The sequence below is a fragment of the Anas acuta genome, chromosome 12, assembly GCF_963932015.1.
Source record: "Anas acuta chromosome 12, bAnaAcu1.1, whole genome shotgun sequence".
NCBI lineage: Eukaryota > Metazoa > Chordata > Aves > Anseriformes > Anatidae > Anas > Anas acuta.
In genome coordinates, this window is record NC_088990.1 from 12612408 (window position 1) to 12635315 (window position 22908).

General features: G+C 61.4%; 5 protein-coding genes across 5 annotated transcripts; 4 read left to right on the plus strand and 1 right to left on the minus strand.

The window, feature by feature from the left end:
* The first annotated feature begins 1868 nt into the window (after positions 1-1868).
* Positions 1869-2894, plus strand: RPP25 (ribonuclease P and MRP subunit p25). The gene has a single exon (XM_068695241.1). The coding sequence runs from the start codon at positions 2122-2124 to the stop codon at positions 2749-2751; it is 630 nt and encodes a 209-aa protein (XP_068551342.1). The 5' UTR covers positions 1869-2121; the 3' UTR covers positions 2752-2894.
* Positions 2895-5979: 3085 nt separating this feature from the next.
* COX5A (cytochrome c oxidase subunit 5A) lies at positions 5980-11339 on the plus strand. Its single transcript, XM_068695246.1, has 5 exons — positions 5980-6154; positions 8393-8509; positions 9369-9490; positions 9791-9913; positions 11211-11339. Exons 1-4 carry the CDS (start codon positions 6061-6063, stop codon positions 9902-9904), a joined length of 447 nt encoding a protein of 148 aa, XP_068551347.1. The 5' UTR covers positions 5980-6060; the 3' UTR covers positions 9905-9913; positions 11211-11339.
* Positions 11340-11536: 197 nt separating this feature from the next.
* Positions 11537-14908, plus strand: FAM219B (family with sequence similarity 219 member B). Its single transcript, XM_068695245.1, has 5 exons — positions 11537-11663; positions 13308-13413; positions 13908-13985; positions 14290-14348; positions 14441-14908. The coding sequence occupies exons 1-5, from the start codon at positions 11598-11600 to the stop codon at positions 14591-14593; spliced, it is 462 nt and encodes a 153-aa protein (XP_068551346.1). The 5' UTR covers positions 11537-11597; the 3' UTR covers positions 14594-14908.
* A 104-nt stretch (positions 14909-15012) lies between these two features.
* MPI (mannose phosphate isomerase) lies at positions 15013-18139 on the minus strand. Its single transcript, XM_068695230.1, has 8 exons — positions 17910-18139; positions 17602-17729; positions 17281-17481; positions 17033-17174; positions 16744-16929; positions 16265-16438; positions 15976-16184; positions 15013-15625 (listed from the first exon to the last, which is right to left on the minus strand). The coding sequence occupies exons 1-8, from the start codon at positions 17923-17925 to the stop codon at positions 15407-15409; spliced, it is 1275 nt and encodes a 424-aa protein (XP_068551331.1). The 5' UTR covers positions 17926-18139; the 3' UTR covers positions 15013-15406.
* A 192-nt stretch (positions 18140-18331) lies between these two features.
* SCAMP2 (secretory carrier membrane protein 2) lies at positions 18332-22880 on the plus strand. The gene is made up of 9 exons (XM_068695233.1): positions 18332-18492; positions 19196-19276; positions 19553-19642; positions 19770-19887; positions 20006-20134; positions 20393-20552; positions 20846-20947; positions 21386-21503; positions 21621-22880. Exons 1-9 carry the CDS (start codon positions 18436-18438, stop codon positions 21765-21767), a joined length of 1002 nt encoding a protein of 333 aa, XP_068551334.1. The 5' UTR covers positions 18332-18435; the 3' UTR covers positions 21768-22880.
* The last annotated feature ends 28 nt before the right edge of the window (positions 22881-22908 follow it).

Here is a 22908-nt window from a genome sequence, read left to right on the forward strand (position 1 = left end):
CGCCAAAAGACACGGGTGTCCTCTGTCCCCTGGGGGGGTGGGGGGGGAGGGAAGAGCCCGGGGGGGGAGGCGGGTGGTGGGGTCTCTTTGCCTATGGGGTGCTGCAGTGAGACAGTGTTTTGGGGGCATTTCTGTGGGGAAATGGTGCCTCTGGTGCCTTCAGGGCACGGGCACAGCGTTAGGGTGACGTGGTTGTGCGTCAGTGCTGTTAGCAGAGCGCTGGGAATAGCTCTGGTTCCCCTTGCTCATAAGGGATGGCTGGGAGGCCAGGGGGGAGGGCACAGCCAGCACCCCCAAAACATTGGGGACAGTCAGCGGGGACAGCCAGCAGCCCAGGCTCAGCAGCACACCCCCACCAAACACAGCATTCATCCCCAAAAAAAACTAACAGCCAGGTCCAGCAGCTCCCGGATCAATCCACAGGCTGAGCTCCCATCCAGGAGGCCCCAGTACCCCACAAACCCCAAACTGTGGGGAAAGCCCCGGGCTGAGCTCCTGGACCTGCTGGTTGGGGTCCCAGGGGTTTCTTGGTGCCCTGGGGGTTTAATTCCTGCTCTGCCCCATCGTGCTGCAGCTCGGTGGAGGGGCTCGCCCCACAGCAGGGGTCCCTGGGCGCGGGGTCAGGGTTTGGGGTCAGAGCGGAGCTGTGCTCCCGAGACCTGAGCCACCCCGATGTGACGCGCAGATGGGCACCGACTGTCCCCGTATCGCCTGCTCCAACTTTCCGAGCTGCTCCCGCATTCAGCGGCTGAAAGAAAATATAGCCGGGGCAGGCGGAGGGCAGGGCTCGGGTTTCTGCAGCCTCTGCCATCGGCCTCTTCTCCATCTTCACCAATTCCCTGTTTTTTTTACCCAGTTCTTCCCCCAGTCCCACTCCCGTTCCTCTCCCACCCCGCTGCTCCCCAGCGTGGAATAACTGCGCTGCTGTCCCCCAGCAGCCGCGCTGGCAGGGTAATGAATGGCTTCGGATGGTAATTAGCGGTGGAGCTGTTAATAACGCAGCTCATTTCCATTTGAAGCGTTGCGGAGCGCTGCGAAAAAATGGACTGCGGGTGGCAGGACCTGGCCCCAGCCCGCAGCTTTCCTTCCTGCTGCGTGCACGGCTGCTGAAATCCTCCCTATTTATTTTCCTGGGGTGGGGGGGTAGCATCTTTTGGGGTGTTTTCCCCCAGAAGCTTTAATCCACCCCGGCCAGGCTGAAGGGAGATCTGACATGAGGGTCCCCTTGTTGTTGTGGTCCTGCCTCAGTTTCCCCTCTTGGTGCCAGCTGCTTTCAGGAGAGGATGCTCTCTCCTTCTCTCCATCCCATGGGGCTCCCAGCCCTTTACACTATGGGGTGCCCCATTTGACACCATGAGGTGCCCCCCTGTGCATCTGCAGCCCCTTTTGGCCCCCTGAGGCTGGTGGCTGGGACCAGGGGACGTTGCAGCAGTGGTGCCCCCTCCTACCCCTTTTAGGGGCAGCAGGGACAGGGCTTACAGACCTGTTCGTTTATTTATGGCTTTTGCAAGCCCTGCTCGGGGTGAAAACAATCCCAGGTCCTCCGGAGGGCGATAAGATTTGGCCGCAAGGCAATACTCGGGCATCTCTTTCCACTGTGCAATGATCCCCGGGCAGCGGGGTGGAGGCCGGGGGGGACAGGGGACAGGCAAGAGGTGACAGGGGACAACTGCTGACATTATCGGGCAGCTCTCGGTGCCCTTGAGGGAAGGGACCAGGTTCTCTTTAAGGGGGCAGGACTCCGGGAGCATCGCGAAGCCAGGAGAGAGCTTCTCCCTCTGCCTTGGCAGGGATGGAGGCAGCGGCTGGGTGCTGGCACGGGAGGCTGAGCGAGGGGAGGAGGAGGAGGAGGAGGAGGAGGAGGGGAGGGAGAGGGGGAGGATCTGCTAATTACACCGAGCAGCTCTGGGGGCTGCTGAAGTCCACAATGAAGCAAAGAGCGGCAGAAGCCAGCGCCGCAGCGGGAGCGGAGGAGCCCGAGCGTCACCGAGAGCCGCAGCCAGTGGGGACAAGCAGGGGTGGCTGGGGGGTCCCACAGCCACGCAGCCCCCTGGGGACACCCCCAGGCTAAGGCCAGTGAGGGGCTAGGTGCCCGCCGTGCCCACCGGGAAGGGCTGAGCCATGGCAGCCCAAGGAGGGGCGGCCAAGCCCCCAGCCCCAGCCGGGATGGAGAACTTCCGAAAGGTCAGGACGTCGGAGGAGGAGAGCCCCCTGCCCTTCCCCGACCTGCCCCCGGGCGTGGTGGAGATGAAGGTGAAGGAGGGCAGCAAGATCAGGAACCTGATGAGCTTCGCCATGGCCCAGATGGAGCTGAAGGGCAGCCGGCAGATCGTCTTCAGCGGCTGCGGCCGGGCGGTCACCAAGACCATCACCTGCGTGGAGATCATGAAGCGCAAGCTGGGGGGGCTCCACCAGGTCACCAAGGTGCGCTACAAAACCTTGCTGGAGGTCTGGGAGAACCAGGACCCGCCGCCCGGCAGCGTGGCGCAGAACCTGACCGTCCACAAGAACGTGCCCTCCATCTGCATCCTGCTCTCCCGCGACCCCCTGGACCCCAACCAGACGGGCTACCAGCCCCCCGAGCCCAGCCAGCCGGGAGAAGACCCCTCCAGCTCCTCCGCCAAGGGGCAGAAGCGGCCCCCGCCACCTCCCTGCGAGGAGCTGCTGCCCAAAAAGCTGCAGGGAGCCGGCCCCAGCAGCAGCCCCTGGGGCTTAGGGGACAGGGACAGCCAGCCAGAGGGCCACCACTGACCTGCCACCTCCTGCTTACAGGGGGGCTCGGGGGGTGCCCCTGGGGGGCTGCTGATCCTCCTGTCCCCAGGGCGGTGGCAATGCCACAAAGCACCCTGTCCCCAATCCCGGTTCCCCATTTCGGTGACTGCCGGCAAGGAGGCAAGGACGGGGGCTGCCTGCAGGAAAACCTCCCCTCTCCAAACTTTTCCTCGCGTGCGGGGATGCAGAGCTGCTCACGCCCCCCTGCTAAATAACCCCCTGCCGAAAAGGGCTGCGGACCCCCGGGACTCCTGCAGAGCTGGAGCATCCTTTGCTTTTTGCCCAGCCTGGGAAAAGCAGCACTGCTCCACACCGAGACATCCCAGCCATCAGGAGAGGCAGCTTTGCCCACAGCCCCCTGGAGTGACACCTTCATTACGAAAACCGCTTCAATTGCGCCCGGAGAGGAGCTGTCAGGTTTATTAATGCTGGGCTCCGCGCCTCATGGCTCCTGCGATTCATCCCGAATAACACACAAACAAGTGGGTGGGTCGCTTTCTGCCTCTCCTGCCCCTCTGCTTGTCTCCCCTTTCCCCTCCGATGTGGCACCGTTTCAATTTTTTGCTTCTCTCTGAAATACCTGAAGCTGATCCATCCCCTCCCAGCACCGCTGCAGCCCGAGAGCCAAGGAAATGAGCCCTGGAGCACTGCTTTTTTTGTTTGTTTGTTTTATTTTAATAGCAGCCCCCAAAGAGAAGAAAATGAAATAATCCTTCTCGTATCAGATTTTCGGGTCTTCACTCTCCCGGAGCTGTTTGCAGGATCCAGAAGCACGGTGAAAGCCTGATGTCGAGGGACTGGGGCGATGGGGAGCATCGGGCAGCTCGTCTCCTGCTGCGTGCTGGACGGACACCGGGATGAGGGGGAGTTTGTGCCTTTGTAGGTTTGGCTGCAGAGCCCTCGTCGAGGGCTGGCTCACGGAGAAAGCCCTTCAGAGCGACCCCTCTGCTTTTTCTAGGGGTAAAAGGAAACTAATCGAGAATAAAAGCTCTTTAGGAATAGCTGGGATATGCCTGTGGGAAAATGGGGGGGTCAATTTTGCGACCACCCATGGCACAGATGGGTGCGGGGAGGGTGGGACTGCCAAGCCAGAATGGGGGGGATCCTGGCCAAACCGTGTCCCCAGGGGACGAGGGATCGGGGCCAGCCTCTCCTGCATGCCCTGGCAGCCACTTGGCCCCCGCCGGCACAGCAGAGCCTGGCAAAGCCTCCCCCAGAGCCCCCATCTGGAAAATCGCTTTGCTTGGCTGGGAGAGGGATTGAAAGGAGAGCAGGGGAGTGAGGAAGAGGAGGAGGAGGAAGCAGGGGGCTGTTTTGTTTGGCAATGACCTTGTTATCTCCCTCAGCAGGCAGCTGCTCCTCCGGGCCAGAGGCTCCCGCTTATCTGCCCTGCTGCAGATTGATTCCTTTCACGGATCTGCCACGGTGTAATTGAACATTAATTACCAATTGTTTCATTTTTTGTCTGTGTTTCTTGTTTGTTTGTTTGTTTTTCCATGCAGGGAGATGGGAGGTGTACGGGGGTGGGGGGACATGAGAAGTGGAGGGGGCTGAACAGACCCCATAGCATCTCCCACCGGTTTCCACCCTAAATGAGGCTAAAGAAGGACTTCCTACTATGCATAAAGAGAGGGGGAATCCTGGACATCACAGAGGGTGATGTTCCTCCAAAGCCTCGACCTTGCCCTCACTGATCACAGCCAAGGATTTCTGGTGTCCTAACATGCTGGCCGGCAATGGCAGGACTTTGGGGGCAGATTTATTTAACCTTACCAACGCGATGGCTTCCCCAGCAAACCAAGGAGAGGGGCTGGGAAAGCTTTCCTATCGGATGAGCAGAGCCTGTGTCAGTGGGAGATGGAAATAAACCAAGTGCAATTCACCCAGAGCACCCCCAAATACTTTGTGGACTGCGTCCTTTGGTATCCAGCTGAGATTCTCCAAGTTCTCAGCATTTTTGCCCCTTGTCACCCTCCAGTTGCCACCGCACTGCTTAGTAAACAGTGATCGAAGCACAAATGAGGCTGAGAACTGGGAGTCCTTCATCCTGCTGCCATCTCACGTTGCTCCCGGGAAAGAGAGGAGCAAGGCGAGAGGGAAAAAGACGTCGGTTGTTTCACCTTATTATTTCGTTAATGTTCAAAATTATTTTTAATTGATTTTGCACGCAGGCAATTTGCAATCCTGGAGGCAACAGGAGCCTGGGGATTTCAAACGCCTCATGTTGCTGGCTGCCTACCAAGGATTTCCTGCATGAGGAAATAGTTAAAAAAAAAAAAAAAAAAAGACTAACTCGAAATATGAAGCATTTATAAATAGCAGGATGGCATCTGGCTCAACGGGGTCCTGAGGGGACATTGTGAGTGAAAACAGTGCGGGGATTGTGTGCTGCGGAGGCACAGCCCCAGGTGCCCATGAAGAGTAATTTTGGGGTCATTTTGCGAGCCTGGCGGCTTTAGAGGCAGCGGTAGGGACAGCCCCATGGCAGCAGGGACACAACATGGCTCTGAGATACGCCAAGAAGTGCTGCTGTGGGTGGAAACCGAGGCAGAAGCGTGGCCTGGCAGCCAGACTGCGTGCTGGGGTGCCTTGGGCACACGGTGCTTGAGGGAAGGGATCGTCCTGCATGCTGGGGCGGCCTCATCCCGAGCACCGCGTGCAGTTTGGGTGCTGGGTGTAAGGACATGAAACTACCAGAGCGTCCGAGGGAGGGCTATGAAGACGGCCAAGGGTCTAGAGGGGAGGATGTGCGAGGAGTGGCTGAGGTTTGCTCACCCCAAAGAGGGGAGCGGAGGGGCAGGCGCTGAGCTCTGCTCTCTGAGGACAGTGAGAGGACCTGAGGGGACAGCACAGAGCTGGGACAGGGGAGGCTCAGGGTGGGCGTGAGGGCGAAATTCTGCACCCAGCGGTGGGACGGGGACGTGGGCATGACACATTGGGGACTGTTTGCAGACAGAAGCGCTTCTGAGACACAAGCTTTGACTTTTGTGTGGTGCATGGAGCCAGGAGCCGGCCCCCACAACCCTTCCCACTCAGGACACAACACACTATTATCCTACACCCTAGCAGGACCCATTCCCCACCACAAAATGGCGGTGAGCCCCCCTTCTTCCCCCTCACCCTCCTCCCCCCTCCCCTCTCCCTCCCCCACGTGACCGCGCGCGCCGTCCCCGCGGCATTTTGTCCCCGCGCAGCCTCCGTCCTCCCCCCTCCCTTCCCCCCGCTTCCCGCCCGCCCTCCATTTCCTCCTCCGAGCGCCCCGGGGCCGCCGGTGCCGCCGCCGCCGCCATGCTGCCCGCCGCCGCCCGCCTCCTCCTCCGCCGCCCCGCCGCCGCCCTCGGGCTCCGCGCCGCCGCCCTCCGCCGCCCCCTCGGCCCCGCGGGTGAGCCCTGGGCCCGCCGCCGCCGCGTCCTTGCCGTGACCCCGGGGCTAGGCCGCGAATGAGGCCCGGTACCGGGAGGGGGGGGGAACGGAGGGGGTTTGGGGGGTTTTGGGGGGTCTGGGGGTGCCCCCGGGCTCGGGGCTGTGGGGTTGGGGAGGTCGGAGGGCAGCGCGGGGGGTGGGGGGTTTTGTGCTGCCTCCTGGGCTCTGGGGGTGGGTTTGGGGTTTTGGGGGAAATTCGGGGGGTTTTGGGGTTGTTGGGGGTTGGTTGGCTCGTGGGGTGGAATGGGGTGGAATGGGCAGGGGGTGTGTGTGTGTGTGCGGCCCCGGCCTGATCCTCGTGAGGGGTGCTCTGCCTGTCAGCCCCCCCCCCCATTGGTCTGGGGGGGCTGGGGTTCTGTAAGCTCAGCTGTTAAATTTTCGGGAAAAAAAAAAACAAAACAAAATGGGATTTGGGTTGTGTAGTGCTGAGTTCTGACTGCAGATGTGAGCTTTAGAGAGAAAAAGGTTGGAAAAGAACACAGCTGTAATTGAAAAATACCACCCTGGAAATCCCAGATTCAGAAATCTTTGTGTTATTATTTTCCGCCTTTTTAGAGAAAAAAAAAAAAAAAAAAAAAAACAGTCTAACGGTGTCTGTTAAATTGTCCTTTTGCTTAAGACTGAGGTTTGCAGTCAGCACCCCAGAGCTGTGATCCAGTCACCTTTGCTAAGCATATCCAAGGCTGTGTGTGGGTCACCCAGGGAAATGCCGGCAGGCGGTGGTGGCGAGGCTCTGGGGTCTTGATTTTGGGGCTTTTGGGGCTCCTGCAGTAGGGCGATGCCGGCCAGAAGGGGGAGGCCGCTGTCCCAGGGAGCGCTCCGAGCGGTGTCATTGGGGAAGGTCAGCGGGAAGGGGCGAGCGAGGGCGTCAGAGCTCGGCGGCTTCTGCCTGCTCCCTGATAAAACCACCAAAAAATGCTTTGGGGCAGGTGTAAATCAGGATTGCGACCCAAAGATTGAGCTGTGATAAATTCTGCTCAAAATCCGGGTTGTGTTCCGGCTGGGCCCTCGCTCAATGAGGCTAAAAATACTCCTCGATAGCCCTGCAGCTCCCGTTGTGTGCAGTGTAAATTAAAGCTCTGCTTTGGGGGATCCTCCAAAAGGAAAAACGCCTGTGGGAAAGGAGGAAAAGTGCAGCCCAGCCCCATCAGCCATGCAAACAGCGCAGGCACGTGGGGTTTTTGCTTGATTTTAAAGAACCCTCCTGGCTGGTCAGGGTGAATAGTTCACGCCGGGTTAGGAAAGAGAAAGTGAGCAGCTGTCTGCAGCTTCCTCAGGAGTGGATCTTGGAGCCCTCAAGGTCACAGCCGAGCTCTGCAAACATGGGCAGAGGGAGGCTCCTGGAGGGGCAGAGCAGCTTGCGAAGTACCTGGCTCTGCTTGTAGCCTGGCTGCGGTTCCTCCTGACAAACTGCTGTGACCTTTGTGCCGGAAAAAAGAGAGCAGCCACAAAAAAAAAAAAAAAGGCAGCCAAACTTGGCAGTATTTTTTTAATTCTTCAGTATCCTGTTGGGATAAATAACTCTTCGAGGGCTTAGATCGGTGTGCTCATTTTGATTATTTCCCAAAAACGACACTAAAAAAACCTTTATCAGCTTGGAGCTCGTGGTGGAATCGCCGACCTGTTAGGAAGGAGTCGCCCAGCAGGGTGGGTGAGTGAGCAGAGAAATCCTCAGGCTGACAGAATGAGCTACCGAGCGACTGCAGGAGTCGGCTGCAGGGGGAAGATGCTGCAGAATAAATCGGGGCGTTCATCGCAGTTGGATAACGTTGTAACTCCTCGGCTGTAGGCTCTTATTTCGGGGAGGAAGGCTGCTGAAAAACTCATTAACCTAAATCACTGAGCCCTGGAAAGAGAAAATTCCTTTGCCTTATGGAAACAGGTCCCAGAAGGCATCTCTAGAGGGCTGGCTGCACAGAATTGTTTTTCACTTGCGTTTTCCCTCTCCTTTTAAATAATCCTGCTCCGACTGGAGGCTCCGGGAGTGCTGTGGAAGTCTGTGCTGGAGGGCAGGGCGCTGTGCCACGAGGCAAACAGCGGTTAGTTAACGAGCTGCGCCCGCCTGGTGCTGGGTACTGGTCCAAATCCAATGCCGCGAGTGAGACGCGTGCTTTTATAGCTGCTGTTCCCTCGGTCAGGGGTAAAGTGCGCTGCTCCTGTGTGGGCTCACAGCCTCCTCCTCTCTCCCTGCATCCAGCCGTGCTGCACGCCCGCTGCTACTCCCATGGGTCGCAGGAGTCGGACGAGGAGTTCGACGCTCGCTGGGTGACGTACTTCAACAAGCCAGACATCGACGCCTGGGAGCTAAGGAAAGGTACGTGGAAGGAAAAGGGAGGGGTAACCTGCAGAAAATGCAGTTTTGTTTGGGATCTGGAGCCGTGAGGGCTTGCTGAGCTTGCTGCGGTGGGTGATGACACCTCACTAATACAATGAGGATGTTGGAAGGAACTACAGCATGGAAAATGAGGAGAAAGAGGGTACAAGGCAGTAGGAACACATTTTTTTTTTAGTTCTAGTGCCCCAGAACACGTATTCTAACTCTTGGTCTTTGAGAAGGAGAGAAGCACTGGCTCTGAGGAAAGTTTCTGAGCTCAGCTGCTGCCTGATGGGAGACCACACACGTTTTTTTTTGGGGCTTTGAGTGAGTGGCTTGGCCATAACTTGCTGCAGACTTTGGTTGTCTCCACATGTTGCTTGCTGTGCAGCTGCCAGCTGCTATTAAACTATCCTAATTAGGGCTTAAAATAACCGCCAGAGGGATTGTTCCCACGTGATGTGGATGACCAGGGTTGGGTCCTTCCCCTTGGAGGGAGAGGAAGGGAACAGGCTGCCTGCATTGCACTAGGAGGAACAAAGTTTTTTGGATTTCTTCATGGTTCTGTAGCAGGCTCCCCACACACACCACTTTGGGGAGCGTGGATGTTACTGGCCCACTGGGATTTCACCAAATTAACCTAAAAGCTGGTTATAGGCATAGCAGTGAGCGACAGTGAGAGGGAGAAGAGCAAAAGAACGCCCTTGGGGTGTGTGCTCAAAATAGCAGTGAAAATGCCAGTCGGATGCTCCTGGTGGTGTTAATTATTACTTCTGTCACAAGCTGGAGCAAAACAACGCTTAGCAGGCTCCTTTTGGTAGCCCGGGCTGAGCTGCTCAATGTTTCCCTGTGCTCACAGGTATAAACACGCTGGTGGGCTACGACCTGGTTCCGGAACCAAAAATCATCGATGCAGCTCTGCGGGCGTGCAGACGGTTAAACGACTTCGCCAGCGCGGTCCGCATCCTGGAGGTCGTGAAGGTGAGCGGGGCGCGGGGTGCAGCTGCTGCTTTCTGTGGCGTTTCTCTAGGTTTCCTCTCAGGGCTGCTTCCATCCCAGGGAGCAGGTTGGAAACGACATGCAGGGCGCCCCTTGGCTAGGCGTTAGCTGGCGTTACGCAGGGAGTGGTGTCACTGATAATGCTCTGAAAATTTCCCAGACAGGAGCTCGGTGTTGCTCTGGGGTGTTTTGCAGCCGTGAGGGATCGCTGGGGCACTTTGGTGCTGGATTTGTAGGGTGCTGGACTTTGCTCTCTGACTAACGCCCTTCCTTTCCTTGTAGGACAAGGCAGGACCTCACAAGGAAATCTATCCGTACGTTATCCAGGAACTTAGGCCAACTTTGAGTGAACTAGGAATCTCCACTCCAGAGGAACTGGGCCTGGATAAAGCATAAACCATGTTGGTAAGGGGTGCTCTCGCTTCCCAGGCTCCTGGCCTGGGACTCATGTACCCTAAAACTCCTCTGGCAAAGCCGGAGTGCTCCTCACAGCCTTCCACAAACACATTGTGGCAAGGAAGCTCTGGCTCCTATCGAGGTTTTTGATAGGAAGACATCACTTTAGTGACACTGAAACCTGTCTGAAAAACATTTGGCCTTGGGATGTGAGGGGGATGTTTGCAGTTCCCTAGCTGTAACTGGGAAATTTGAGCACTGAAGGAAGAACGAGGTTTATTGTGAAAATTGATCATGGTTTAAGTGGCCAGACCCACACAGAGCAGTTCCTGTGAGACTGCGCAGCCCTGGGATGTCTCCTGCTATATCCTGAAGGTGTAGGGAGCTCTAAATTGGGGAAAATTGAGGTGTTCCACCAAGCACAGCCCTTCCAGAAGAGCCGGTCATGGTTTCCACAGGTGCTCAGGCCTCCAGAGCTGAGAGCTGCCAGGACGAAGGGTTGCTGCAGCACCTGGCTGGCAGGGAGTCAGCCTTTGCTCCTCATCAGCTTTTCCTGAGAAGCTTTTTTTTAGCAAATGGAAGGATCATTTCCTCTGGAAGTGCTCAAGCTTTCATTTTATTGTAGCCAACTTAGAAAATGGGGAGGTGCTTGTTTCTCTCTCATGCTAGCAAATGGGCCCCACTGTTGACGGTCACCTAACAACCCTGAAGTTCCTTTACCTTGTACTTAAAATAACATAATTTCTGCTAATTTGCAGGACCCCGTGCTTACAGAGCAAACAGATGAGCTGTGGCACAGCCAGAGTTTAACTGATGTGCGGGACGCCCACGGATAACGTCAGGAGCAGTGTGTGGCGTTTGGTCCCGATGGCAGCGGCCTCGAGTTCTGGGAGGCCGCTTGTTTTAACACCATAAAAAGCAGAATTCTGAGCACGGCATAAACTGGGGAAGGATGTAACAAAGGGTTAGGTCTGCAGCATCAGTGCCGGGGTTACAGAGGAGCTGTGAGGATCCTTAACGAGGATCCATCATTAACGTTTGTGTGTGTGGTAACCCTGACAGAAATAAAGCCCGAAACAAAACTTCTCATGGAGCCTGAGTTACGTGAAGGCAGCCTTTTAATTCCGGAGACAACCAGTGTCATGGACAGTCATTTTTTTTGTCATATTTTGGATTTTTTCCACATTTTTTTAACGTGACCCTTAGGGCCGGGCTCTGTGTGACAATGGCGGGCAGGGAGGTGTGTGGGAGCTGGTGAGGTAACGGGCCGCTTTGTGACGACTTTTTTGTCTTTTTTTCGTTGCAGGTGCGTTGTTTGAGCGTTCTCCTGACGCGGCCTGAGCGCGGGCGGCCGCGGTGTTGTGGTTTCCCAGAGCCTCATTGCGCCGCCATGCTGCGGGGCGGGGCGGGCCTAATAAAGGGAAGCTTGGCCTGACCGCTGTGCCGTGGTTGTTTGTTACGGGGAGCAGGAACCCTCCTGCGCTACCTCTGACCGTGGGGCTGAGTTTGGGCAAAAAAACCGGCAAAAATAGAAACAAAAAAATTAAAAATCACCCAGCCCCGGAACCTTTGCGCCCCGGAACCTTTGAGCGGGGGGCGCGGCGGCCACCCGGAGGCTGCCAGAGGGGCGCTGGCCCCGCCCCCGTCCGGCGGCGCAGCCAATGGGAGGCGGCGGGGGCGGGGCCTCGCGGCCATGGCGACGGGCGGCGGCGGCGGGCCCGGGGCTGCGGGCCGGGAGGGGGCGGGGCGGGGCCGGGCGGTGAGGGGGGGGCGAGGGGGGTGGGGGGGTGTAGGGGCTGTGGGGGGTTACAGGGGATTGTAGGGAGCTGTGTGGGGTTAGAGGGGGTTAGGTGGGGCTGTGTGGGGCGGTACAGAGTTCTATAGGATTGTAGGGGGCTGTGTGGGGGGATATATGGGGCTGTAGGGGGCGGTACAGGGTTATATGGGATTGTAGGGGACTATGTGGGGCTGTGTGAGGGGATATATGGGGCTGTATGGGGTTCTATGGGATTGTAAGCGGCTGTCTGGGGTTATATGGGGCTGTAGGGGGCTGTGTGGGGATATATGGGGCTCTGTGGGGTTGTATGGGGCGGTACAGGGTTATATGGGGTTGTAGGGGGCTATGTGGGGCTGTGTGGAGGGATATATGGGGCTGTAGGGGGCTGTCTGGGGGATATATGGGGCTCTGTGGGGTTGTATGGGGTGGTACAGGGTTATATGGGGTTGTAGGGGGCTGTGTGTGGGGATATATGGGGCTGTATGGGGCGGTACAGGGTTCTATGGGATTGTAGGGGGCTGTGTGGGGGGATATATGGGGCTGTATGGGGTCGTACGGGGCTGTACAGGCTTGTGTGGGGTTATACGGGGGTTAGGTGGGGCTGTGTGGGGTTATATGGGGCGGTACGGGGTTATATGGGATTGTAGGGGGCTGTGTGGGGGGATATATGGGGCTGTATGGAGTTCTATGGGGCTGTGTGTGGGGATATATGGGGCTGTATGGGGCGGTACAGGGTTATATGGGATTGTAGGGGGCTACATGGGGCTGTGTGGGGGGATATATGGGGCTGTATGGGGTCGTACGGGGCTGTACAGGCTTGTGTGGGGTTATATGGGGCTCTGGGGATTATAGGAGGCTGTGTGGGGTTATACGGGGCTGTACAGGGTTATGTGGGATTGTAGGGGGCTATATGGGGTTGTATGGGACTGTGTGGGGTTACATGGGGCTGTAGGGGACTGTATGGGGCGGTACAGGGTTATATAGGGTTGTAGGGGGCTGTGTGGGGGGATGTAGGGGGCTGTGCATGGGGTTATATGGGGCTGTACAGGGTTATATGGGGTTGTATCGGGCTGTGTGGGGCTGTATGGGACTGTGTGGAGTTATATGAGGGGCCGTGTGTGAGGATATAGGGGTCTGTGTGGGGCTATATGGGGCTGTAGGGGCTTGTGTGGGTCTGTATAGGGCTGTACGGGGTTATATGGGACTGCGTGGGGCTGTATGGGCATTTCCTGGGCTGTGGGGTTATATGGGGCTGGGGGTTCATGTATGGGGCTCTATGGGGCTGGGGTATATGTATGGGGCTGTATGGGTTCATATGGGGCTGTGTGCATGGGGAGCAGTCTGGGACTGGGCTATATTTATGGGGCAATGTGGGGCTTTGTGCTCCAGGAGCGGTGTAGGGCCTGAGCCCTGTGGGGCTGCGTGCACGGAGCAGCCCGCGGCCATACAGGGCTGCACGGGGCCGGGCGGGGGCTGCTCAGGGCAGAGGCCATACAGAGGCCGAGCGAGCACGGGGGGGCCATACAGCACATGCAGGGCGCTATAGGGACCACACAGCACACACGGGGAGCTTTATAGGGTCAGGGCTGCAGCGCAGCCCCCAACTCTTCCCCTTTTCCTTTCCAGCCACCCCGAGGCGAGAGCAGGCGGCCGAGCGCTCGGGGCAGCACCGGGGCGGAGAGGAGGGGGCCCTACCTGCTCTGCCGGGCCCCCCCCGGCCACCCCAAGCTCCGTAAGTGGCCTTAGGGGCGCCCCGAGCCGGCCCTAAAACCCCAATGGGGCCGCGGGGGGCTTCGGGGTCTCACCCCGCTGCTTGCAGAGCGGCCGCGGGAGCCGGCGAAGGCGGCGCCGCAATGGCACGGGCTGCTGGGGGCTAAAAGGTGGGAGCTCACGACCTTATTTTAGGGTTTTTTAACCCAAACTGGGGAGTTTAAGCTGGGTGAGAAGGGTTTGGGGTGAACCGGGAATGGGGGGGGGCTGGGGATACTGGGAGAATGGGAATGGGGATACTGGGAAGATGAGGATGGGGATACTGGGAGGGCTGGGGGGATGGGGATACTGGGAGGATGGGGATGGGATACTGGGAGGACGGTGATGAGGATACTGGGCATACTGGGAGGATGAGGACGCTGGGAGGAAGACGAGGCTGCCTGAGGCCATGGGGGCGCACAGGTTCCCCGTCCCTTTCCCCCCGCGGCCCCACTGTCACCCCGTGTCCCCCAGCAGGCCCCCGAGGTCGCGGGGGGGCTACGTGGCGCTCAGCCAGGTGGCAGAGGACGGGCGGCTGTCCCCCAGCTCGGGCAGGTGAGCGCCCTGCACCCCGATTTGGGGTACGGGGAGGGCGGGCTGGGGGGGATCGGGGCGAGGAGCACCTTACAAACCCTCCAAACCTCACTTAAAAAGCCCCCAAACCCTATTTTTGCGGTCGATTTGACCAAATCAGTGAGATTTGGAGAGCCTGGAGGGGGCTCCTGCTGGGCTGGGGGAGCAGCAGCGAGGTGCCTGCGAGCCCTAAAGGCAGCAGCCACCCTGCCCTAAAATCCCTTGGGGTTTCCGAGCAGCCCCGTGCCCGTGGCGCTCACCCTGACCCTTTTTTTCCTCCTGGCAGCGACGGGGAGCTGGAATCCAGGGGCTCCTCCGGATACTCCTCTGCCGAGGCAAGTGCAGGTTTGGCTCCCGGCCGGGGGGGCTTGGTAGGGCCGCTGTGGGGGATTTGCCACCTCGGGGGGGGATTTCCCAGCCCCGTTTCCCCCCCGCAGGTGAACCAGGAGCTGAGCCGGCAGCTGCTGCGGGACGGCTACCACCTGGACGAGGTCCCTGACGATGAGGACCTGGACCTGATTCCCCCAAAACCCGCTGCTGCCCCCTGCCCCTGGTGCTTCGGGGACTCCCTCTGCTGCGTGCTGCAGTAGGGCACAGCTCCCCATGGCCCTCGGGGGCACCCCAAAAGCCTCCGTGTCGCACGGGGCAGCTCCCTGCTGGGATCCCCGCTGCTGCTCAGGACGGGACCGACGGCCTCCCCATTATGATTTCTCCCCCCCCAGGGGCCGTTCCGGTCTCACCAGCTGCCTTAAATCAGGGTCCTGCTGCCCTAAATCAGGGTCCTGCTGCCCTACAGGGACAGGGGGCACGCAGGGAGGAACCTTATTTAAACACTGCACCCGGAGAGGGACGCTCTCCCGTTTGGTGTCCTGGCGAGGGAAGCGCTCAATAAAAGGATCTTGCTACTCCTGCTCCCATTTCCTTTCCCCACAGGTGGGGAAAATCCAAGGGGAACCCGATTTGGGGCCGGGGGAGGCAGTAGGGACCCCCCCCACCCCGCACGCAGCGCTGAGGACAAAGTCACCGCTTTATTGGTAGCACCAGGACCCCACAACCCCCAGCCCAGCACCCCGTAAGCCCCACATGGGACACCCAGCACCACCTGAGGCCGACCCGACGCCTCCTTCCCCCCGGGGGGGGAGCCTCACGGGGCCAGCAGCAGTCCCGAGGGGAACCCCAAAACCCCACAGCAGCTCCGCGCCGCCGCAGGGCGTTAGCAGCACCGGTGAGGGCTGTGGAGACGCGAGCCCTCTGCCCAAAAAGTCACCTCGGGAGGCGCGGGGCGGGCGCCCAGCTGCTTTTTTTTCACAGAATCGGGGACGAGCGGCTTTGGGATTGCCGTGGGGGGCGGCTGCCGGGCACCGGGCCGGGGATGGTTTGGTTTTTTGGGTGTTGGGGTGGGCTCAGAGGAGGCAGCAGGCTCGGAAGAGCAGCATCCCGTCGGGCGAGGCGAGGCGCAGGGAGAGGCTCTCGTTGGCGGAGATGAAGAGCACGGAGCCGCGGCGCAGGGACATTTCCGAGGCGGCCGCCGTGGAGGTGGCCACGGCCGTGCCCCGCAGCACCAGCAGGATGCTGGCCGAGTCCAGGGCCGAGACGAGGTACAGCTTGATGGAGGACGGGATCTGCAACGGGACCAGATCCCATCTGTGCCTCTCCTCCTCCTCCTCGTGTCTGGGGCTGCTCGAGGAGAGGGGTGGAGAGGGGCTGGCGGTGCCACAGCGTCCCCAGCTCGCTCCTCCCCGTGCCACCAGCACACCACGAGGCCAAACTGGGAGGCGACCCCATCCCCGGGGGTGTTTATGGCCATGCCGGGTGGGGTTTGCGCCCCTCAAACCCAGGCTGCCCAAACTGGGTGGGCTGCGGGGTCCCTTCCCACCCGACCCGCTCCGCACCCTACAAAGGACGCCCGGGACGCGGCATCCCCGAGCCCAGACGGGTGCTGCAGCCCCAAAACCACCCCAAACAACCTCACCTCGATCCTCATCAGCGTGAAGTCGGGCACGGGGGGGTCGTAGAGGAAAACGCTGGGGTCCAGCGGGCTCTGCACGGCCGGGAAGATTTTGGAGCTGCTGGGGGCCGGCGTGTAGTTGAGCATCTCGCACAGGGTGAGCACGTCGATGAATTTGGGGGTGAGGCCGGCGCGCACCGTGTTGTCCGAGCACGCCATGCACTCCACGCAGTCTGCGGGGGGACAGGGCTGTCAGCGCCCCCCGCCCCGAGCCGTGCCCCCCACCCCGCCCCAAGATGAGCCCCCCGCTCACCTCCCTGCAGGTAGGCGTGGGGCTCGTTGGCCGCCAGGAACATGGCCTCGCCGGGCTCCAGCCGCACCAGGTTGAGGAAGTAGACGGCGAAGCAGCCGATGTCCCCCGGGAACTGGGCGTGCAGGCGCAGCAGCAGGTCCCCGTTGCTCCCCGACGTGTCCTGCCCTTCAGCCGCTGCGGGGGGGGGGTTCGTGGGGATGGGTGGGGGCTCAGCCCGGCCTCCCCAACCCAACCTCCCCATCCTGATCTCCCCATTCTGGTGTCCCTGTCCCAGTCTCCCCATCCTGGGCTCCCCGTCTTGATCTCTCCATCCTGATCTCCCCATCCCAACCTCCCCACCCTGATCCCCCCATTCTGCCCTCCCCATCCCCATCTCCCCATCCCAGCCCCCAACGTGGGGTTTTCCCCAGCCCCTTCCCCTCCTTTCCCAGCCTCCCCTCCTTGCCCTAACGACCCCCGGGAGGTTTTTCCTCCGCCACCTTCTCGGGAAATCCTCTGCACCAGGGTGTTGAGCTGGTCGACGAAGGCTTTCTTCTCGCTCTTCATCAGCCGGGTGAAGCAGACCCGCAGGGCGGCCGAGACCCCGCGGGGATCGTGGCTGGCGCTGCTCTGCTCCAGCTGCTCCGCCGCCACCTCGCCCACCAGCGCCCGCAGCTCGGGGACGGCTGCCCCAAAAGGACGGGGACATCAGCGGGGCTATGGGGGACGGGCTCCGGGCTCCGTCCCCTTTTTTTCCTCCCCCATATCCCCTCCTTCCCGAATGCTCACCCCGCAGGAAGGCGGAGATCTCCTCGACGGGTCGGAAGCCGCACAAGCCCTCGAAGGGGGTGAGCGCGATGGCCATCTCGGGCTTGTGGTTGGCATCGGGGTAGTGCTGGGGGAACTGGGCGTGCAGCTTGGCCGCCAGCTCCTGCCGAGGGGACAGCGCTGGGGGGTGACGTCCCATGGGGTGGGAACACGGGGAGCCCCCCACCCAACCCCACAACCCCATCCCGGTGCCGCCGCCCCGTGCCCACCTTATTGGGGTGCGCCTGGATGGAGAGGGCGCTGCGCACCGACAGCACCTTGAAGAGGAAGGGCAGGCGGCCCTGGAAGGCGTCCTTCACCTTGGCACCCAGGCAGGCGGGGTTGGCCGAAATCCAGCGCCCCAGCGTCTTCTGCGGGATGCGGTTGTCCCGGATGGCCGCGTCGCCTTTGGGGTGGGCGCCCATCCACAGCTTTTTGGGGGGGGGGGGAGATTTGGGGGGGGTTAATGGGATTTAATGGGATTTGGGCTGAGTCACCCACCGCGGGGTGACCCCAAATGGATGGACAGGTGGAGGGACGGCCGGACGCACCTCGGCGTAGGGCTGCTCGGGGTCGATGTGCGCTGTGGGGTCGTCGCTGGCCACCAGCTGGGCCACCTCGCTCTGCAGCCCCAGCTTGCCCCACGAGTAGTTCTGCACCACGCAGGCCAGCGGGAACACTGCGGCGAGGGGACCCCCGTCAGCTGCTGACCGACCCCAACCCGACCCCAAACCCTGACCCCAACCCTGACCCCAAACCCTGACCCCAAACCCTGACCCTAACCCTGACCCCAAACCCGACCCCATCCTGACCCCATCCTGACCCCGGGGGTCTCCCCGGGGGTGTCCCCGTGTCTCACCGCGGATCTCCGCCATGGCCGTGCCGCCCGGTGCCGCTGCCGGGCGCCTCCCCCCGCCGGGCGGGGCCGCGCCCTACCCCCGCCCTATAGCGGCCATAGGGGGCGCGCCGCGGGGGGGCCGGGCGGGGGCTGCGAGGGCGCTGCGGGGCCGGGGGGCGCTGCGGGGGCGCCTCTGGGGGCTGCTCTGGGGGGTGCCGGCCCGTGGGGCGCTCTATGGGGCTCTCTATGGGGCGCTATAGGGCGCTATAGGGCGCTATAGGGCGCGCTATGGGGAGCGGCTCCCTTTAGGACCCAGCGCGGCCCCGCGCCCCCAGGCCCCGCCCCCTCCCCAGGCCCCGCCCCCTCCCAGCGCGAAGCCCCGCCCCCGTTGTGACGTCACTCAGGGGCAAGGCCCCGCCCCGCCCCGCGCAGGGAGGCGGTCACGTGGGCGGGGAGAGCGGCGCATGCGCCGTGGCGCTCCCGGAAGTGTCGGCGCGGCGGCGGCCGGGGCGGGAGCGCGGAGCGGAGCGGGGCGGGGAGCGCCGCCATGGCGGGCTTCGACACCAACCCGTTCGCGGACCCGGTGGACGTGAACCCCTTCCAGGTGCGCGCCGCGCCCCCCGTTCCCCCCCGCTCCCCGTTCCCCCCCCTCCCATCCCCGCGCCGCCGGGCCGCGGCGCTGAGTGGCAGCCCGCCAGCCAATGGCAGCGCCGCTCCGGAGCGCCGCAGCCAATCAGCGCGAGGGGGCGGGACCTGGAGGGGGGGTGTGCGCCGCCGGCAGGGTCCGGCGCCCCCCGGGGTCCGGCGCCCTTTGGGTCCCCCCGGGAGCCGCAGCCCCGACGCTGAGTTCCGGGCCCGCCGCTGCCCCTTGTGGGGGGGGGGGCGTTTTGGGGGAAAAAAGCGCGAGTTTGGGGCTGCGGGGGGAGGCTGTGGGTGGGCAGCCAGGTTTTAGGAGCAGGGAGGGGCGGTGAGGCGGTGCCTCATTAGCAGCGGGGCTAATTGGGGTCCTGCCCTGCTGGCGGCCCCACCCGGGGGGGGCTCCCAAAATCCCCGGGATTTGACCCAAAACGGCGCTCCCGGCCCCTGAACCCACGGAGGCGTCCAGGGAGCCTCGTGCCCAGCGCCGGGCGGTTTGGGGGGGCTGCTGCCAGCAAGAAATGGGATCACCCGGCCGTCAGCAGTGCCCCTGTGGCTGTATTTGGGTTAAAAAGGGGCTGGGGGGGGCCGGGGGGGGGTCAGGGGGGAGGCACGGGGGTGTGGGAGCCGCTGCCCGCTGCTGATCGTCCCCTGCTGGTTTTGTTCCGCAGGACCCCTCGGTGACGCAGCTCACCAGCACGAGCCAGAGCGGCCTGGATGAGTTCAACCCCTTCTCGGAGAGCTCCCAGCTGGTGCGTGTGGCTGTGCCAGGGGGCACGGCGGTGCCTGGGGGGCTTCGGGGCACCCTAAAGCCGGGCAGTGGGATAAAAGGGGATAAAAGGGGGTAAAAACCCGGTGGGGATCCCTCCGGGGCTCTCTCCTGCCCACAGCCCTTAGGCACCGCTTCCCTGGGTGTTAGGGAGTGAGCCCGTTCCCAAAAGCTCCTCCAGCTCCTCGTGGCAGTGCTAAAACTCAAAGAATCCTCCCCAAAACATCAGCCCCTCACCGTGTTCCTTTATCCCTCGCAGACAAATGCGGCACGGACGACGCCCGCCACGCAGCCCGCCGGCCCCTCGCAGCCTGCCGTCCTGCAGACCTCGGTGGAGCCCACCCCGCAGGTGAGGCACGGCCCCGGGTGCTGCCTTCTGGGGGGGGGGGGCGCAGCAGGGGAACGGGGGGGCTCCTGCTGTGCCTGCCTGGGCTGGGGGAGGGCTTCTCGACCTTTCTCTCTCTCCCCTCTTTCAGGCTGTGGCCGCGGCGGCGCAGGCCGGGCTGCTGCAGCAGCAGGCAGAGCTGGAGAGGAAGGCGGCCGAGCTGGAGAAGAAGGAGAGGGAGCTGCAGAGCAATGCTGCCAGCATCAACCGTGAGTGGGGGCACGACGAGGGGCTCCCGGGCTGCTCCCTGGGGGGGGTTTGCCCTCTCCAGAGGTGTTGCCCTCTCCCGGGTGTGTGCAGAGCTCTCTCCGTCCTTCCCTCCCGCAGCGAGGCAGAACAACTGGCCGCCCCTGCCCAGGAGGTGCCCCATCAAGCCCTGCTTCTACCAGGATTTCTCCGCAGACATCCCGGCCGACTACCAGCGGATCTGCAAGATGCTCTACTACCTGTGGATGCGTGAGTAATGCCCCCGGCTGCCATAAAAGCTGGCTCTGAGGAGTTCCTGGATCCAACGCTGCCCTTTGTCCCGCAGCGAGGGCCCCGTGGGTGGTGGCGGCCAGGGCCAAGCGGTGCCTCCCTTCCTTGATTTCCTTCCCCTGGAAGAAAGGCAATCAGATGGCCCCAAAACTGTCACATCTGCAGAGCTTTGTGCCTCGGCGAGGGCTCTGGGAGCTGCCCGAGGGCTCACAGCTGCTTCTCCTCCCCGTCCCGCAGTGCACTCGGTCACCCTGCTCCTCAACCTGCTCGCCTGCCTGGCGTGGTTCACGGTCCAGACGGACAGAGGCGTAGACTTCGGTCTCTCCATCCTGTGGTTCGTTTTATTCACTCCTTGTGCCTTCCTCTGCTGGTACCGACCGATCTACAAGGCTTTCAGGCAAGTGCCGTTCCCCTCCGCCACGGGCACGTGGCTGCTGCTGGGGGGAGCTGGGGTTTGTCTGCTCCAGCAGCCTGCTGCCTGGGGGATTTTTCCAGCCCTTCGCATCACTGAGTAGATCAAACCCACTCGTTCCTGAGCCCGTCTGAAAAAAATCTGATGGAATTTGCTCATGGTGCTCCCTTTTTCGTTGGGAAACCCGAGCCTGGCCACCGGAGTGCGTTTCCCCCTCTCAGAGGGAATCCATCAGCTCAGGTCCCCAGTTCTCACTCCCGCTGCCGTCTCTCCTGCAGGTCTGACAGCTCCTTCAGCTTCTTCGTCTTCTTTTTCATCTTCTTCTGCCAAATCGCCATCTACGTCATCCAGGCTGTCGGCATTCCTGGCTGGGGAGACAGGTGAGGCTCCTGCCCGAGCTGCCAGGAGCTGGGGGCCGTGGCTGCTCTCTTTTTTCCCCTCGTGGTGCCACCTCCAGGAGCTGCGTGCCGTGGAAGCTGCCTCTATTTTTGCCCGCTGCCTGCGGAGCAGCTCCCGGGCAGAGCTGTCCTGGCGCTCCCTGCCCACACAGCGGCGTTTTGGGTCAGAGCTCTGCTCCCTCGGGCCAGGCAGCGTGGTTATTTCTGGCCGTGGTGCCCGGCGTGGCCTCTCTGCTGCTTTTTAACGCGCTGGGAGCTCCAGGTCTGGCAGCCCCTCTCCCATTTCCCAACACCAGCCCCTCTTTCCCCTGCTCGGCTGAATTTGGAGTCGTTTGGGGGAGCCGCCTGCTTCCTGGCAGCACCGGGGGGGGCTTTGGGGCCGAGGGGGGGCCGTGCTCACCCCGCTGCTCTCCCTCGCAGCGGCTGGATCGCGGCGCTGTCCGAGCTGCACGGGAACCTGGCCGTGGCCATCATCATGATGGTGGTGGCGGCGTTCTTCACGCTCTGCGCCGTCCTCTCCCTCTTCCTCCTCAAGCAGGTGAGTTCCTCGCGGGGCTGGGGGCAGCTCAGGCCCCTTGTGGGGCATCCCTGGGTGGGATTGCTTGGCCGGGGGGGTCTCCCAGGCTGATATTTTCCCCCCTGCTCCCTCCCCCAGGTGCACTCCCTGTATCGCCGCACTGGAGCCAGCTTCCAAAGGGCGCAGGAGGAGTTTTCCCAAGGCATCCTCACCAACAGGAGCTTCCAGAACGCAGCGGCCGGGGCGGCTTCCTCAGCCGCACACGGAGCTTTCCGGGGGAATTAGCCCCTCCTGGGGGGCTGCCCCCGCCTCGCCTCCCCTCCCGCCGTCGCCCCCACCTCCCTTTTCTACCGACGCACTTTCCGTGGGCACCACGCGAGCTCTGAGACGCCGACTCCAGCTGAGGAGAGGTCTGGTTTAGCTTCAGCTGGCCCAAGGTTGATCACGGTTTCTTTTCCCTGGCCCGCTCGGGGGGGGCGTTCGTCTCCTCCTGCCCCCCCCGGGCTGCGGCAGGGGGGCGAGGAGAAGCAGGATTTTTGATTTTACTTTCTCTCTTCTATCAGCCTTTGCTCTGAACAACTTGATGATCTGCTGGTTTTGTTTTTTTTTTTTTTGGGGGGGGGTTTGTAACTCGCATGTAGCCTGTCGTTGATTTTTTAAGGGTGGGAGCTGCCCACGGGCACGAGCAGGAACCTGGGGGCCGTGGGGTCGGGGAGGGGGGGAATTTCCCCTCCTTGTCCCCCCACCGCTGCCTGCTGCCAGCCCCGAGGCGCGGACGGATCCCCCTGCAGGGCCAGCTCCCATTTTATTTAATTTTAACGGGGGAAGAACTGGTTTCGTGCCTGGTTTTGGGGGAATGGCAGGAGCCCTCCTGCTGGGTGGGTCCTGGGGCCGTGCTCCCCCCCCCCCAGCCCCTTTCCACCTGTCCCCAGATGTTGTAGGGATTTGGGGCTTCCCCTCCCGAGCTCCTCCTTGCCCCCAAATTCTCCAAAATTTGCAGCTTTGAGCTGGAAGCTGCTAGTTGGGACACGGGAGGTGTGCGGTTGGGGGGGGGGGGTCTGTAAAAACGAGGGGGTGGGCAGCCCTGCAGTGAGTGCTTTTTTGGGGAAAAAGGGGAAGAGCGGGGGTGCTGGAGAGCCTTGAGGGTTTGATTTCTGCCGTGATGTTGGGGACGGGGAATTCTCCCTGCTGGGAAAGTGCTCCCCCTGCTCCCTGGGGGGCTTGGGTTTGTTTTTCCTGGGTAATAAAACCTGATTTTTTTGTAAAAGAAAAAAAAAAAAAAAAAAGTGAACAGCCAGCCCCTTCCTGGTGTTACTTTCCCCTTTTTCCTTGTCTGATCTTTTCCCAGTAAAAAAAAGAGAAAAAAAAAAAATCAATAAAGGACGCGTCCCGTGAAACGATCGCGCTTTGAGGAAGAGAGATAATT

Excerpts from the sequence above, each read along its gene's own strand:
- RPP25 (XM_068695241.1), top strand. The coding sequence starts at position 2,122 with ATGGCAGCCCAAGGAGGGGCGGCCAAGCCCCCAGCCCCAGCCGGGATG.
- COX5A (XM_068695246.1), top strand. The coding sequence starts at position 6,061 with ATGCTGCCCGCCGCCGCCCGCCTCCTCCTCCGCCGCCCCGCCGCCGCC. Across the intron at positions 6,155-8,392 it reads CCGCCCCCTCGGCCCCGCGG|CCGTGCTGCACGCCCGCTGC; the intron begins GTGAGCCCTGGG and ends CCCTGCATCCAG. Across the intron at positions 8,510-9,368 it reads CGCCTGGGAGCTAAGGAAAG|GTATAAACACGCTGGTGGGC; the intron begins GTACGTGGAAGG and ends CTGTGCTCACAG.
- FAM219B (XM_068695245.1), top strand. The coding sequence starts at position 11,598 with ATGGCGACGGGCGGCGGCGGCGGGCCCGGGGCTGCGGGCCGGGAGGGG. Across the intron at positions 11,664-13,307 it reads GGGCGGGGCGGGGCCGGGCG|CCACCCCGAGGCGAGAGCAG; the intron begins GTGAGGGGGGGG and ends TTTCCTTTCCAG. Across the intron at positions 13,414-13,907 it reads CCCCGGCCACCCCAAGCTCC|GCCCCCGAGGTCGCGGGGGG; the intron begins GTAAGTGGCCTT and ends GTCCCCCAGCAG.
- MPI (XM_068695230.1), bottom strand. Across the intron at positions 17,175-17,280 it reads TCCAGGCGCACCCCAATAAG|GAGCTGGCGGCCAAGCTGCA; the intron begins GTGGGCACGGGG and ends TCCCCTCGGCAG. Across the intron at positions 16,185-16,264 it reads CCACGCCTACCTGCAGGGAG|ACTGCGTGGAGTGCATGGCG; the intron begins GTGAGCGGGGGG and ends GTCCCCCCGCAG.
- SCAMP2 (XM_068695233.1), top strand. The coding sequence starts at position 18,436 with ATGGCGGGCTTCGACACCAACCCGTTCGCGGACCCGGTGGACGTGAAC. Across the intron at positions 19,643-19,769 it reads CGGTGGAGCCCACCCCGCAG|GCTGTGGCCGCGGCGGCGCA; the intron begins GTGAGGCACGGC and ends CCCCTCTTTCAG. Across the intron at positions 20,948-21,385 it reads ATTCCTGGCTGGGGAGACAG|CGGCTGGATCGCGGCGCTGT; the intron begins GTGAGGCTCCTG and ends TCTCCCTCGCAG.